We start from the raw sequence: 13,494 nt of genomic DNA, 5'->3' as shown, positions 1-13,494 counted from the left end.
TTTGCGCCCTGTTTCATTTTTTATATGATTTGATTGAGGTGATTTGATCTCTGCGTGTTTTGTAAACCATTCAACATAATTACAAACTATACATAATGCGTGACTACTAAAAACTCAAAACATAGTTAGTTTGTACCATTTGTGTTCATTCACATTATTGACATGACAAAACTAGAGGCCAACTGTTCATTACATCGATGGGGAATAAAATTAATGCAAGGGACCTCTGTAGTAAGAAATTCTTCATCGTGTCTCGAAAGCCAATGTGCATAACTCCAGCAATATTATAATATCTATACCGCAAAGAAAAATTATATGAGGATCCTAGAAGTATGTCAAGCATTTATCGAGTTGTACTCGATATATATGTCAACGGATCATCGCTCTGTCGGACCTTTATGAATGTATATTAGGAGTTTTAGATTATCATAAGGTCTTTAATTTTGCTTAATGTATTTAACAACAAATCTAATTTTCAGAATAGTCAGACAACTTATAACAAACCAGCTGATAACGTCTAATCCAAATGAATGATAATCAACGTTACTGACCAAAGTCTGTAAGTTTTTATGAGAAGCAATTAAAGTCGTCACGTCGGCGCACAGAATAAACTTAAAAACAGTTTACTACATTGTATGTGTATGTAAATAACAATAATGGTCTAGGGATCGAACCCTTTGTATAAAGTTCACCTGATGATATGATTTTGGGATCGGAGGAATACCCTTGATACATAGAAAACAGTTTCGGCTAGACAAATCACTATTTAACCAAAGATGGGTTATGCCTCTCATTCTATAATAATTCAACTTTGACAAAAGTATTGAGTGCAACAGAAAATCGAAAGCCTCGAAAATCGAAAACATTAAGATGCCTAGAGACAGTTATTGAAGTATACAAAAGAAATAGGGGTGAGTACACTGTAACATCACATGATGAAACAGCATTTGTACAGCACCATTTATTTGTAGAAACATTCAAAGGTTGACTCCAAATTACTCAAAATTTGATCATAAAGATTAATGAGTGCAAATTCAGCGGGATATTTTTTTCCTGAATCCACATTGCTGAGGAGTTAACTAACACTCGTCAATTACATTATGTACAGAGTCGTTAGGGTGAAGGTTTGTCTCTTTTCAGTAACTTATTCTTCAGCTATATGGTCTAAGGATTGATAAGGGTCATTATCATAAATATGAAAATATATTACATTTCATTGTTTCTGCCTCGTAAGTTTCTTTTGTTTTTAGATCCAATGTATAGATCTTACTGAAATTATATCTATTTTTCTCGTGATCAATGCCAGCATTGCATCAAAGTCTTTAGATGAACCACAGACTTCATAAATGTAACCATGATATTCACAAACATTAAGAAAGATGTTTGATACATGATGTAGGGCCTATGTGGAATCTGAACACAGTATAATCTTCATCGCTAGAAAAACCGCTTGTTGAAAATCGCTTGATTTTAATCGTGATGCAAATGCTGCCTAACTCTGCGAGAATGTCTAATTGGCCACTGGAAATGGCACAAAGAATGTACATATGCCAGTATATCATGCGAAATAACAACCGACCAATCTATGTTTATGAAAAATAATTACGAATTTTGCGATATCTGTCAGTCAGTTTACATCGTACTACAATGCTTTGGGCAAACAGTGTAAAGCGCGATTTTTTTTTTTTTTACATCCACTAACTTGAATTTGTAATTCTTAATCATTCTCATCTTTATTCTACATATTTACAGTTAATACATCAATTTCCGATGTATATCGCTACACACCTTTCGTGACCAAATTAGAAATCGTTACATTCACTTCTTCACTGTTATCATAGTTTTATACTCTAATTATGTCACACGAACTGTCATGATACAAGAAAAAAAAAAACTGATACGCACTGACTGTATAACTTCTGTGTTCTATTTTTTTTTTACTTCGTGTTCTGAAATTAATGGATTTAATTTATAACGTTACCACTTTCATCAAAACAGATTTTTTTTATGCAAAACGCTTGGTTAAAATAGACACAAATTCACCTAAGTTTTAACTCGTCTGCGTATAGGCTTGTAAATGATCATACATTCATTGGTCAAGGTAAACGTTGTGCAGTTTCATGCAAACTGTAGGCCATATTATGAATACAGCGAATCTAGTGAACGAAAATGTGTAGTGTCAAGGGCACACTGTGACATAACTAGCATACAAAACAATGTCTGTCCAACCAAACATTTTATAGAACACATCATGGAGTACTAGCAAGGCATACAATAAGCGTTTTTGAATGACAAAAAGAATGTTTGTCGGTGACGCGCTAACCTTAATTACATGTTAAAGTTTTTATTAAGAACTGTTGTACAAGACTCGTCATTCACTGTCGCAATGTTTGATTGATTCTTCTTCTTAGACGTTTTGCCGCAAAGTTTAGATAGACCCTTGCGAAATCTCCTGTATTGGAAGGTGTATATAAATGGATTGATACACATATTTCCAAACGCTAGAAAAACCGATAGTTTATAAAGCAACAAGTCTGCGAAATTCTTGTTTAGAACAGAGTAGTACATGTAGATTACTTGATTAGGGGTCCAGCATACCACAAAGAAAACGGAAATGAAAAAGAGGGTCTTTATGACATTCTTCCTAGCCCTGGTCTTGGCGTCAGCTGTCGTGCGCTCCAGGGCTGTGAAATTAGATTTGTTTCTATCGTGCGTGGCGCCTTCAGCCCTCTTTACCACACTCTTGCGTAGTTTACGCAGTATTCCGACATGCACGTACATCACAACAATGACGGGGAGAATAAACTCCAGAAAAACACCCAAAAGCCCGAGACTGACCAGATGTAACCGACTGGGAAACTGAAATAGCAGACACATGTCGTCTTCGACAGATGTAAACCACAAGAGGTTTTGCTGATACAGAAAACCGATTATCCAAGGAATAGGGGCGATTACCTTTGCGCGATGTGAGTTGATCTGGCTCCGATATTGGATCGGGTACATTATGGCGTAGTAACGTTCTAAAGTCATCAGCACGAGGTTAAGAGAGCTAGCTACGATCAGAGACCAGAAGAGAAACCTTGTATTCCAAAAGGCACAGATGAATCGTGCCAAGAGAGGAGAATCATACGGCATTGCAGGGAGAGGAATGACGTAGCTACCGATGAGAAGAACAGATGTCATCATGTCGACGAGCGACTGGTTGGCAATAAAAAGATTTGCGACATCGCGGAGATCGTCCACCATTGCGATAACGAAAAGAACAAGGCCATTGCCCATTATACCAACTGCGCCGAACAGACTATAAATGACGGTTGTCAAGATAGCAAAATCGTCCACTCCCTCAGTCGTTGAAGTTTGATTCATTTTTGCCGATATCGATTTCAGATTAAGACAAGAGCTGACGGGGAAAAACGCAGTGATCAGGCCTGTCTCACAGTGCATATATCAATAATGGTATCAGCTAAGCAGTGTTTGAAGATGTTCCGAGGAGTTGGCGTTACTGGAGTTGCGTTACCGAAGGTACATTCAGTTGCAGCGTCGGTTTAACTGAACTGAGATAATCGCTACACAGACAGACATGTAATCACCCTTGAGAGGATAATTATGATTCAAAGTGGTTTCAAAGCTAATGGTGTTGGAACTTCTTTGAAATATGGTTTAGGTTTGTAATTACTTTAGAATTGTTAATGCCTTATTTTGTATGCCACTTTAGATAGCGATCTCAAACCTTTTTTTTTTCAAAAATTTTCTTCTCGACGGTACTTCACGTCAGTGTATATTGCAGAAGATCAACTGCATGACGACAGTAATTTCAAGTCCATGAAAATTGGTGTTCACGTCCGCTTCCCACCACAGCTCACTCTGCAAAGACACTGGGATGCGGAGGATTAGTAAATTCCTTCTCTTGTGAAGAAGGCGTATTCTGAGCATGCGTAGTGTGAGATGGCATTTGCTGGGAAGCTCTCTGCCGAACAATGACTTAATCATATTCCAAAATATGTTTGATTCATTCTGTCACCTCCCATCTTCAGCTATGTGCATAGTCTTCCCCTTGTCGCACGCAACGTTTGTTTGTTTGTTTGTTTGTTTGTTTGTTTGTTTGTTTGTTTTTCGGCCTCTTGAAAACTCATCGTCACGCAAACTGCGTTCATTTGTTGTTGCAAGGCTGGCAAGATTCAGAATGGTCATGGTTGTCCACACCTGATTATTCATGGTAATTTGAGGAAAAGTTCCCAGAGTGCCCCCATATCAGGCTATATATCTGTAGACTGACGACAATTATTCCTTTTACAGTCAGTGGAGGGTGAATGGTAAAGAGCAAAGCATCGCATTTATTGATATTGTTACTTGTTCCATCGTCGCGTTTTAAAGAAGTATTATCTCCTGCTCTTTCACCATACTGTGGTGTAGGATGCGTGGTAGAAATGTTTTGACTTTGTGAACTTGTGTGTGATGTACATTTATATCCAAACTTTCCAGCTTGTGAAGAATTATGTTACCCTTGGTCTTACCTAACACATGTTCTTGTTTCTATGGAACTGTATATGAGAAGCTTTAGAAAGAGCATATACACATTCGCCAAAAGAAGCTTGCCAATCATTCAGGAACAAATTAGACTATTTTATATGGACTATTTTTTTTTTAAACAGTTATTTTCAAGTTATTTTATTCTATCCGTATCATATATTAAGTAAAATGACATTGTACAAGTTTGAAGCACAGCGCGCCTTTCTTTGCAGAGACAGCATAATACAACGGCTAATTCCCAAGACCCAGCCGTCAATATCACGAAAATAAAATGCACTTGGCCGTGGTTCATATACAGTGGGATCAAGATTATGGAAATGTTTCTCCTGATTGCTCAGTAACCAGCAATTACTTCTATGAACCAATAATCGAACGAGTGATACGCATCGTTTTGCTTAATCAGAATATATATCCCAGACTTTGCTGTTTTGTTTTATGAGAAACTCAAATAGGAGTATCGACTGTAACATAGCTATATAGAAAATATGCTACGTAGGGGATCTTTAAAAGATCCGTCGTAGAATATACAATATTTCCACTAAAATCAACGCTTATTATGAAGGCTCTACAATGCTCGCAGACCCCTTTTTAAAGGAGACTTCCGGATAATTTACATCCTTATGCATTTTACCATTTATAAATATTGGTTATACTGGGCCGACAGTTGCAGAATAATCTTTTATTCAGTGATTGGAATGAGGAACAAGGATGTTTTCAAACTTTATGATAAAATTGATAAAAACGAACTGCGCTGGTTGTTCAGCGAGTGGTATTGCAATGGAATTGCACTGACTACATTACTGGAATAGTTAAGCCTCCTAGATGATGTCATCAGCCCTGTTCAGTGTACTTTATTACTGCATGGGTTTGGGTTTTTCAGAGTCTTGGTTAATCTGCTAAAGGAACATAGTAAATTCCTCAAATCTACGGATATACATATAGCACTTATATACTACATGATGTGAAATGAAGTGTCCCTTTAAGAAAAAAAAATATAATACAGCCAGCATGAATACTATTGTGTATGCACACTTATTTAGAATTGCAAAGTATATTTTCATAAAAGTGAAATGAAATCAGATGTGTGGATTGAGTGAATGAAACAATATTAGTAGAACACATCAGTGGTGTTTGAGGAAAATAGGACAATCCGTTCAAAACTTGGTATTTTTAAAGTTTTGGTATCGCCATTGCTGGATGAGGAGACTATAGCATTTCATGTTATTACAGTTTGACACCAATAAAAAAAAAATAAACGGAAAATTCCACAAAATGTCTGTTTTGTCAAAAGTGCACATTCCTTCCACTTAATACTGATGACGTATGTTGAGGGTACTATCATTCCCCTGTCTGCTTTCTGAAAGAGACTAGCCATGTGATCTCTTATTATGCTAGGAAATTGAAAGATGTTTAATTTTCGATATTTTTCTTTATCCAGTTCTCTTACTGTAATGACATGATGAATAATATTGTTGTATATATCATTTTATATAGCCAACAATGCTTGTACAAAACTTAAGAAAAAAAAACTTTTTGAACGGATTGTCCAATTTTAGTCAAAATTTACTGATCCGTTCTACTTATATTTCTGCATTCACTGTGCATGTTCTACGTATATTTCTACATACACTTAATCCACACGTACATACATATTTGGGTCTCCTTTGGATTCTATCATAACACCATCCTTCGAGAAAATAATATAATCTTCGGAAATAACAAGAAGCAAACATTCTTTAGAATTATTGCCGATGCACAGTGCATTGCAAACTGAAACCGGTTAGCATTCAGTGCTTCAACGTATCAGTATCAACGAGAAGGTTTATTCTTCTATCATGCCCGAAGTTAATCAAGAGCAAAGGGCGAGGGAGATGTGAAATATATTTTGTAACTTCCTTTTAAACGATTATTTTATTCTTACAGTATAATATTTTCAGTATAATATTTTGTGATTCGTTATTCTTTATGGGATTTTTTTTTCTTGCGCTGAAATGCCGGAGTGTCTTTTTGTTTGTCTGTTTGCTTGTTGTTTTTTGAATTACGCTCGAAGTACCTCGACCGATTCTTTGGAATTCAATTCAACCATCTTGAGGTTCAGACGAAAAAGAATCTTGAGTTTACTAAGTGTATCGATTGACTTTGCGCATAAAGGCTGAGTTTCAATGTGACCCTTTGCGTCTGCTTATATAATGGTACTTCTACGTATCGAACTTTTTATTAAAATGGACACTCGCTTCAGCGAAAAAAAAAATTCAAAGAGAGCTGGCTGCATTATAGCATGTACTGTACGACAAAGAATGCAAGTCAGGAAGTGGCTCCACTTATTTTGTAGATCAAAAGAGTTTTAGAATTAGAAGCATGGCAGTTGCTCGTAGAAATGGTCAATTGAACATTGACTTTCCAAACATTGGTTACCATGGTCACAAGAATATATGGCAAACTGCTTTTTCATCATGTGTTTTTTTTTTTTTTTGTCGACTGGTATGCCGGTATGTATCGATGTGTACTCACCCCCTCTTCGGTATGTTTGAAGTTGGTGTATTCATCAAAAAAAAAAAAAAAAAAATCATCGCCAAGATAAGTTCATCTCCCACGCCAAGATAGATTAATAATCAATGCTTCTTATTAAGGTATTGCATGCATGGGCGATGAGAATGGGTAATGTGTTTGCCCTCCTCCTTAATGGGTATATTTCTGTAAAATGAATAGTGAATGAGAAATAATTAGTATCTGTCTGTGGTAGCATGATGTGCCATAAGAGTATACAATGACATATTTGAAAATTGTTTTGTCTTCACACAAAGTGTATTGTGATTTAGACGTCATATAGGTTGACGTTTATAATGTTGATTCATCGGCCGCTGCAGCCAAGATGATAAGTCATTTCCAGAATACAGACGCGAATATTTTTTACGTAAATTGCATGTTATAACGTGAGATATTTCGCCGTTATTTTCGAAGTACATCTTCCAGGTGAATAGAGAAAAATGGAAAAATAACCCGATATCAACGTGCCTTTCACTCTAATTTCCTTACCAGCGAGCAAACGGGTGCATTTCATCATTTCATCACTACAAAAAAAAAAAAAAAGAAAAAAAAAGAAAGAAGAAAATTGTCAATATGGATAGGCAATTTCTATATACACTTCTACCTCAAGTCAGGGGACATCAAAGCAAAACAATTTAAGTATACGTACCAGTGTATTTCAATCTAACTGAAATAGACACATTAAGAAATATCGCATGGGAAACCCGGGATGGGAAAGTGAAAAACTGACACACGTCATCCTCTTCAGGTGCGCTTTTCTATTACTGGGCAACATCCGTTTCGATGTCTGTGAAGAAAGTGATACATGTAATTGCATTGACAAGGTGTCTAGATATTTGGTTCTAAATTCCTTGGATAGTGTCTGATGTTTGTCATAAATTTTTATCACAAGATTCCAATAACTGATAACACCTCTATCATAACGCTATCATAACGTGTATAAACGACAGTTTGTTTGTGTATTTATCCAATTCTACAAAGCAATTCCTATTTTCATAAGACGGTTTCCATCGCTAGCACAAAAATTAACTTTCAGTGATAAAAAAATACAGAAAAACATATGAAAACAAATAAATTCATACGAATTGTAAATCATACAATCAGGTTTAAAAATTGCCATTATTTTCATTCCTGAATCACTGCCATAAGTCAAGTGATAACTAGCTTCCAATCTACTTTGCACTTTCAGTTTATTTAGACGAAATGTTTTGCAAAATATGTCATAACACGCATAATACTTACGAAATGACAATTAGTGAATATTTAGAAATGTAATTAAAGGCAAAGCATTTACTCCATTCTCCGATATTCGTCAAACTGTAACTTGTCAATCTTATATGCACAGAGCAATTACGCAGAATCAATGGGAGACGTGCTGCCCCTCCCCCACCAAAAAATAACCAACAAACACTAACATACAACAAACAAACAAACAAACAGATAAAAAGTATTCCCCTCTATTAAAGGTAACAACATCAATAAGTCGCCTTTTCAAGCTTTAGCAAGCTCTCGTTTCATAGGTCTTCAGTCACGCTGTAACCTCTCACTGTAAAGTGGAAATTCTGGTGATTACGCCACCACATATACGCACTGATAGGGGATCTATAGCTTTTGTGGCATTTAAGTGACATAGCCTGACGGTCTGGAAAGAAGAATATGTTCAAAGTGCCTGATGAACTGATGGAGTGTGTTATCTGGCTGTATCATGTTAATAAAAATAAGTTATTAAAATCTAAAAAAGAAGAAAATAAATACTTTGGCAGAGATCAAGCTGTAATAAACAGGATATTATGTCTCCATCAAATTTCAAGAGATAATTGATTGTACGTGAAAAGACAGAATTTCTAACGATGTGTATCTGCAGGTGTGCTTTATCACATCAAAACCAAGAGTGTGCAACTTAACTGGTGATGACTGAAAGGATAGAGATTTTGCATGCTGCAATGCGCAAGTGGTTTCAAGATCTTCTGCACTGCAAAACTGTGGTCGGTTCTGGATGTATCTGAGTTGAGAAATGATTCCCCAATCACAGAATATGCAGTTGAGTCGGCTACTAACAGAGGGTCAATCCCTCACTTTGCTTGGATTTGTGCACACCTTTGGGTACAGAGTCATAAAGAACTTGAAGGACACAACAGAGCAATATATGCATATGTGTTGTATGACAAGGAAAGCAGTCATGAAGTTACTACATTGTACATGCATTATACTTAGGCCTGGTTCACACTTTCAGCAACAATCAAACTAGAATTCTACTGAAAAGAATGATAAATACACCAGTTTGACAAGTGTCTATTTGCAACATTTTTTTTTTTTTGGTTTTATTTCAGTGAGTACAAGCAAATATCTCACAGATGGATGAAGTCTTTTGACCATTGGTATTTGGTATGACATGTAGCAGTGACAAATACTTTTCAAAATCTTTTCTTAACTTCATCTACCAATGTAAAATGATGAGTTTCACAAAGTAATATACATGGTAATTGTACTACAAGTAATGCCCAAATCAACTATGTGTTCAAGAGATATACATTGTATTCAAAAATGTTTACAATATGATTATACTGTATGATGATAATATGCTGTCATCAGCAAATACATGTAATCTCTAATCAAGGTAATGCACATTTGTTTGATTCTACTAGCTCATGTGAGGACTATTACTGTGGTCTTTTGGTAATGTATTCATAACAATGAACAGTTTATTTTGAATTAATGAAAACAGAAATATACAAAGCGAGCATGGTGTCATCATCTGACGTATCACGAAAATAAGAATAAAAATGAAAAGACCAACCTGAGCCCTGTTTTATGAAGAGTTAAAATTGATTATAAAGTTGATTTCAACTGTAAGTCTACGGCAGCCTGAGTGGTAAGGAAATTTAAAATCTATTCTATCTTTTGATAAAACGGGGCCCTGGAGTTGAATTAAGCATGATCACAAATCAAACCAGACCATATCTTTAAATGAACACCATGATGACATGCAAAACAGAGACTGAAGCGAGTCAGAATAGACAGCCTTCTAGTGTAGTAGACAGACTAGATACATCAGGACTTTCACATCTAAATGTAGCACTACAATCTACATAGGGATTCAACAGATAGAAGCCATATCTGAACATTTCTGTTTCCAGTACGGAAGACTTAACTTTTAGTCATCAGTTAAACAAATATAATGATTCCATTGACTTTCAGCACAGGTGAAACATTCAATATCTACAACTGATAGTAAGCATGTAACCTATTAAGTCTCATAGTGCAAATGTGGTTGATCCCTGCCAAAACAACATGCTTTACTTTTTCTTCAGTACGATATACTTGTATATCAATCATCTTCTCCATAACTCAAAACCCATTCAGTGATCTGTGACTTGAGAGAAGGTCATTACTAGTACCGAGTGTCTATTGATTTTGCCCATATAAAATGTTAACCATAACATTAAGGCAGTGTCACAAGTTTTGTTTCGAACACTTTCAACCCCCTCCTCCCCACCCCACCCCCTAAAAAAGTAATAAAATAAAATCCTTCTGCTTTCTCAGAACTGATATATTCCAATGAAAAGTTCACTGCAAATGTCTTGAACATCAATCGTAAAAGAGAGATGTCAGTTCAGTTGTGTTTATTTTCACAGATTAAAATACTTTTAGGTAGCATTTAAATTGAATCAAAAATAGCATTTAATGTCTTTCACAAAAGAAAATACATTGTGTAGACAGAATTAGACAAAGTATTCATGGTGAATTTAGGAGGCACATCATAGTTTGTATCATGCTATACAACTTCAGTGCTACTTAAAAGACACAAGGATGACAACTTAAGCCACTTATAAACCACTTGTATGTGTATACTCAGCAAAAGTGGGAATGATTTCAGGACACACTTCACTCACTACCATGCTTTCTGTTCATTGTACTAATTACCAACTCAGATTCAAACCTGGGAGCCAGCCAGTGTGCACTGCAAAATCACAGTATCAATGCAAACTAGATTTTCTGATCAATACTCTTGTGATCATGTCTCACATAGCGTTAAGTCATAAAGAATACAAGACCATGAATTACCGGCCTACAGATTCCATGCATTTGCCAAATATCTCAAAATTGTGATTTTTTTTTATTTTTTAACTCAAACATGTGGCAGCACAATGTTTTTCTGAGCTAAAAGGAGTGCAAATGCAGATAACCATAGGTAAAACTACATCTGCAATGACTGCACAAGCAGTCACACATGATCTTGAATGAATAAATATAATTTATGAATTATTCATCATACAGCATACAGACAGGTTAACAGTATGGAAACTAAGTCATTACAAAGTACGACTTATCTACAAATAGCCACAGATAATCAAGAGTCATGATTTCACTCTTGTCAGAATTCAGCAGAGCATACAATGGATCATACTTGCTTGTAGAAAATGTTCCAGACTTTTTTATTGTTAGTCAAGAAAGATTAGGAAATTATGTTGTCACTAAAGCCGTAGTGTTCCGAGTCGAGGCATCTTAACATCCTTATCATATTCACACCACGTTTTCATCTTACTAGTATTGCCCTTAGATGTATTAAATACATTCAAATTTTGAATGACAGATATTAGAATGTCAAAAAAAAAAAAATGCCAGTTACATCTCCTACACCCTTCTTGTACCTTGTCATGTTCCTCAAAGGTCTTGCCTTGGCCCCTATTATTTACTCTGTACATGGGCAATCTTCACAAGAATGTTCAGAGAAATCCTAAGTGTATCTTGTCACTGTTATGCAGATGACAAAAAAACTTTACACCCTATTCAAGCTTGATGCTGTGGCTCAAGTGCAAAACCTCTCAATTCTTGAAGCTTAGATGCTGCAAAACAAGAAGACATAACTAATTGCGAATGTATCATCAATAAGTGAGAAAATTATAAGGGTTTTTCTATGGACTTGTTTTAAGAACGAGGTGACTGAGGTGGGTTAAAAAATGTAAAAAACTGTTCAATGGCTGCTGCAAATTCTCAAATATCCCCCTTCTCTTGAGAGATTTATAAAAGCTACCAGTACACCACAGAATTTCATGTTGATGACTCGTACAGCACTCAGAGGTCAAGTCCTGAGATGCATTTCTAAACTGCTAATGCTGAATTCTTGTAAGCATATCCAAAACCTTCATAGTTTCCAAGGTACATTACTACTAGATATTCTACATTTGCAACAAAAATAACATCAGAGGTTTGTGGACTGTATGTGCATAACTCAAACTGTAAAAGGAATTAGGCCTACCTCCACAAATTAGAAATTCAAGACCGCTTCACTCTTGAATCAAAATTACAAACACATATTTTTTTTCATCATGTATCTGTCATTCATAATTTCAAGTACTGCTGGTATTCAGAATGTTTTGTTACCATCAAAATGAAACAATATGATGGGTAAATAAATGATTATGAAGATTAAATCAAAACATGCTGGATTAATCACATTCATTAAGTCAAATGTATAGACAGTGCAGGACTGTACATTCTAGAAACACATGAATGCTTGTAGGCAGTGATACATTCACTTGGCATTTAACAACTACTGTATATACACTAAGTTATTTGTTTTTTGAGAGCTATGATATAAAAATATCGAAACTTCATATGAAATTCCATGCTAATCAATCCTCTCCAAAGGATCAAGAATAATTAGAAATTTAAGAGTTCTCAGAAGTAAGTATACTTGTGTTTTGTCTCGTTTGTAACTTTTGTTGATGTCATCACTGAATATACATTATGTGTATACAGATACACAACAGGTGTATGCTTTAGGGGAAAACTCCATAACATACAATGACATCTTACCTATTGCCTCTACAATGTGAAATGAACAACACAGAAATTTGATCAAAATATTTCAACATACTTGTTTTTAAGAAATAACCATACATATTTCAGGAACATGGTACGTTGTACTGATATCCATGTGGGAATAGTGCTAAACATTTACACTCTACTGCAAGTTGCGGTGTTTTTGCTTTTATTTGCTCTCCTAATGAGACAACATTAGAATTTATGTCATTATCTTTTCACAACAAACTTCATAGTTTGAAATATCCAGTTACACTATCCAAACAATTACTCTGATTTGAAATGCTTCAATTCAATCTCTCAGCCATGACCTGAATTTTCACTTCTTGTAATAATAATTTATTGTAATCATGTTCATTATAACAGGAGTGCCCTGTGTACAAGCTTTGCCTTCAGAATAAACCCTTAATTTTTTTTTTTTCAACCCGTTCCTGTGGGAGTAACTGATAAACGGGAACCTGGTATACCAGGTTCCCAAGATAAAGACAAGAGTGCCTGCTTTCATGGCCTAAATTCATGTTTCTTTGTGTTATAAAGTCCCCAAAAATGGGTTTGATAAAAAAGGCAGAGTTAATTCTATCAGCATTTGTT

General features: G+C 35.5%; 1 protein-coding gene across 1 annotated transcript; it reads right to left on the bottom strand.

Annotated features, from left to right (window-relative positions):
- Nucleotides 1-2,328: 2,328 nt before the first annotated feature.
- Nucleotides 2,329-10,557, bottom strand: LOC140243474 (G-protein coupled receptor 54-like). Its single transcript, XM_072323146.1, has 2 exons — nt 10,180-10,557; nt 2,329-3,301 (listed from the first exon to the last, which is right to left on the bottom strand). Exons 1-2 carry the CDS (start codon nt 10,200-10,202, stop codon nt 2,329-2,331), a joined length of 996 nt encoding a protein of 331 aa, XP_072179247.1. The 5' UTR covers nt 10,203-10,557.
- Between the last annotated feature and the right edge of the window lie 2,937 nt (nt 10,558-13,494).

Source organism: Diadema setosum, chromosome 20 (genome assembly GCF_964275005.1).
Source record: "Diadema setosum chromosome 20, eeDiaSeto1, whole genome shotgun sequence".
Lineage (NCBI taxonomy): Eukaryota > Metazoa > Echinodermata > Echinoidea > Diadematoida > Diadematidae > Diadema > Diadema setosum.
The sequence above is the reverse complement of the archived record's forward strand: the minus strand, read 5'-3'. Positions and strand labels throughout refer to the sequence as shown.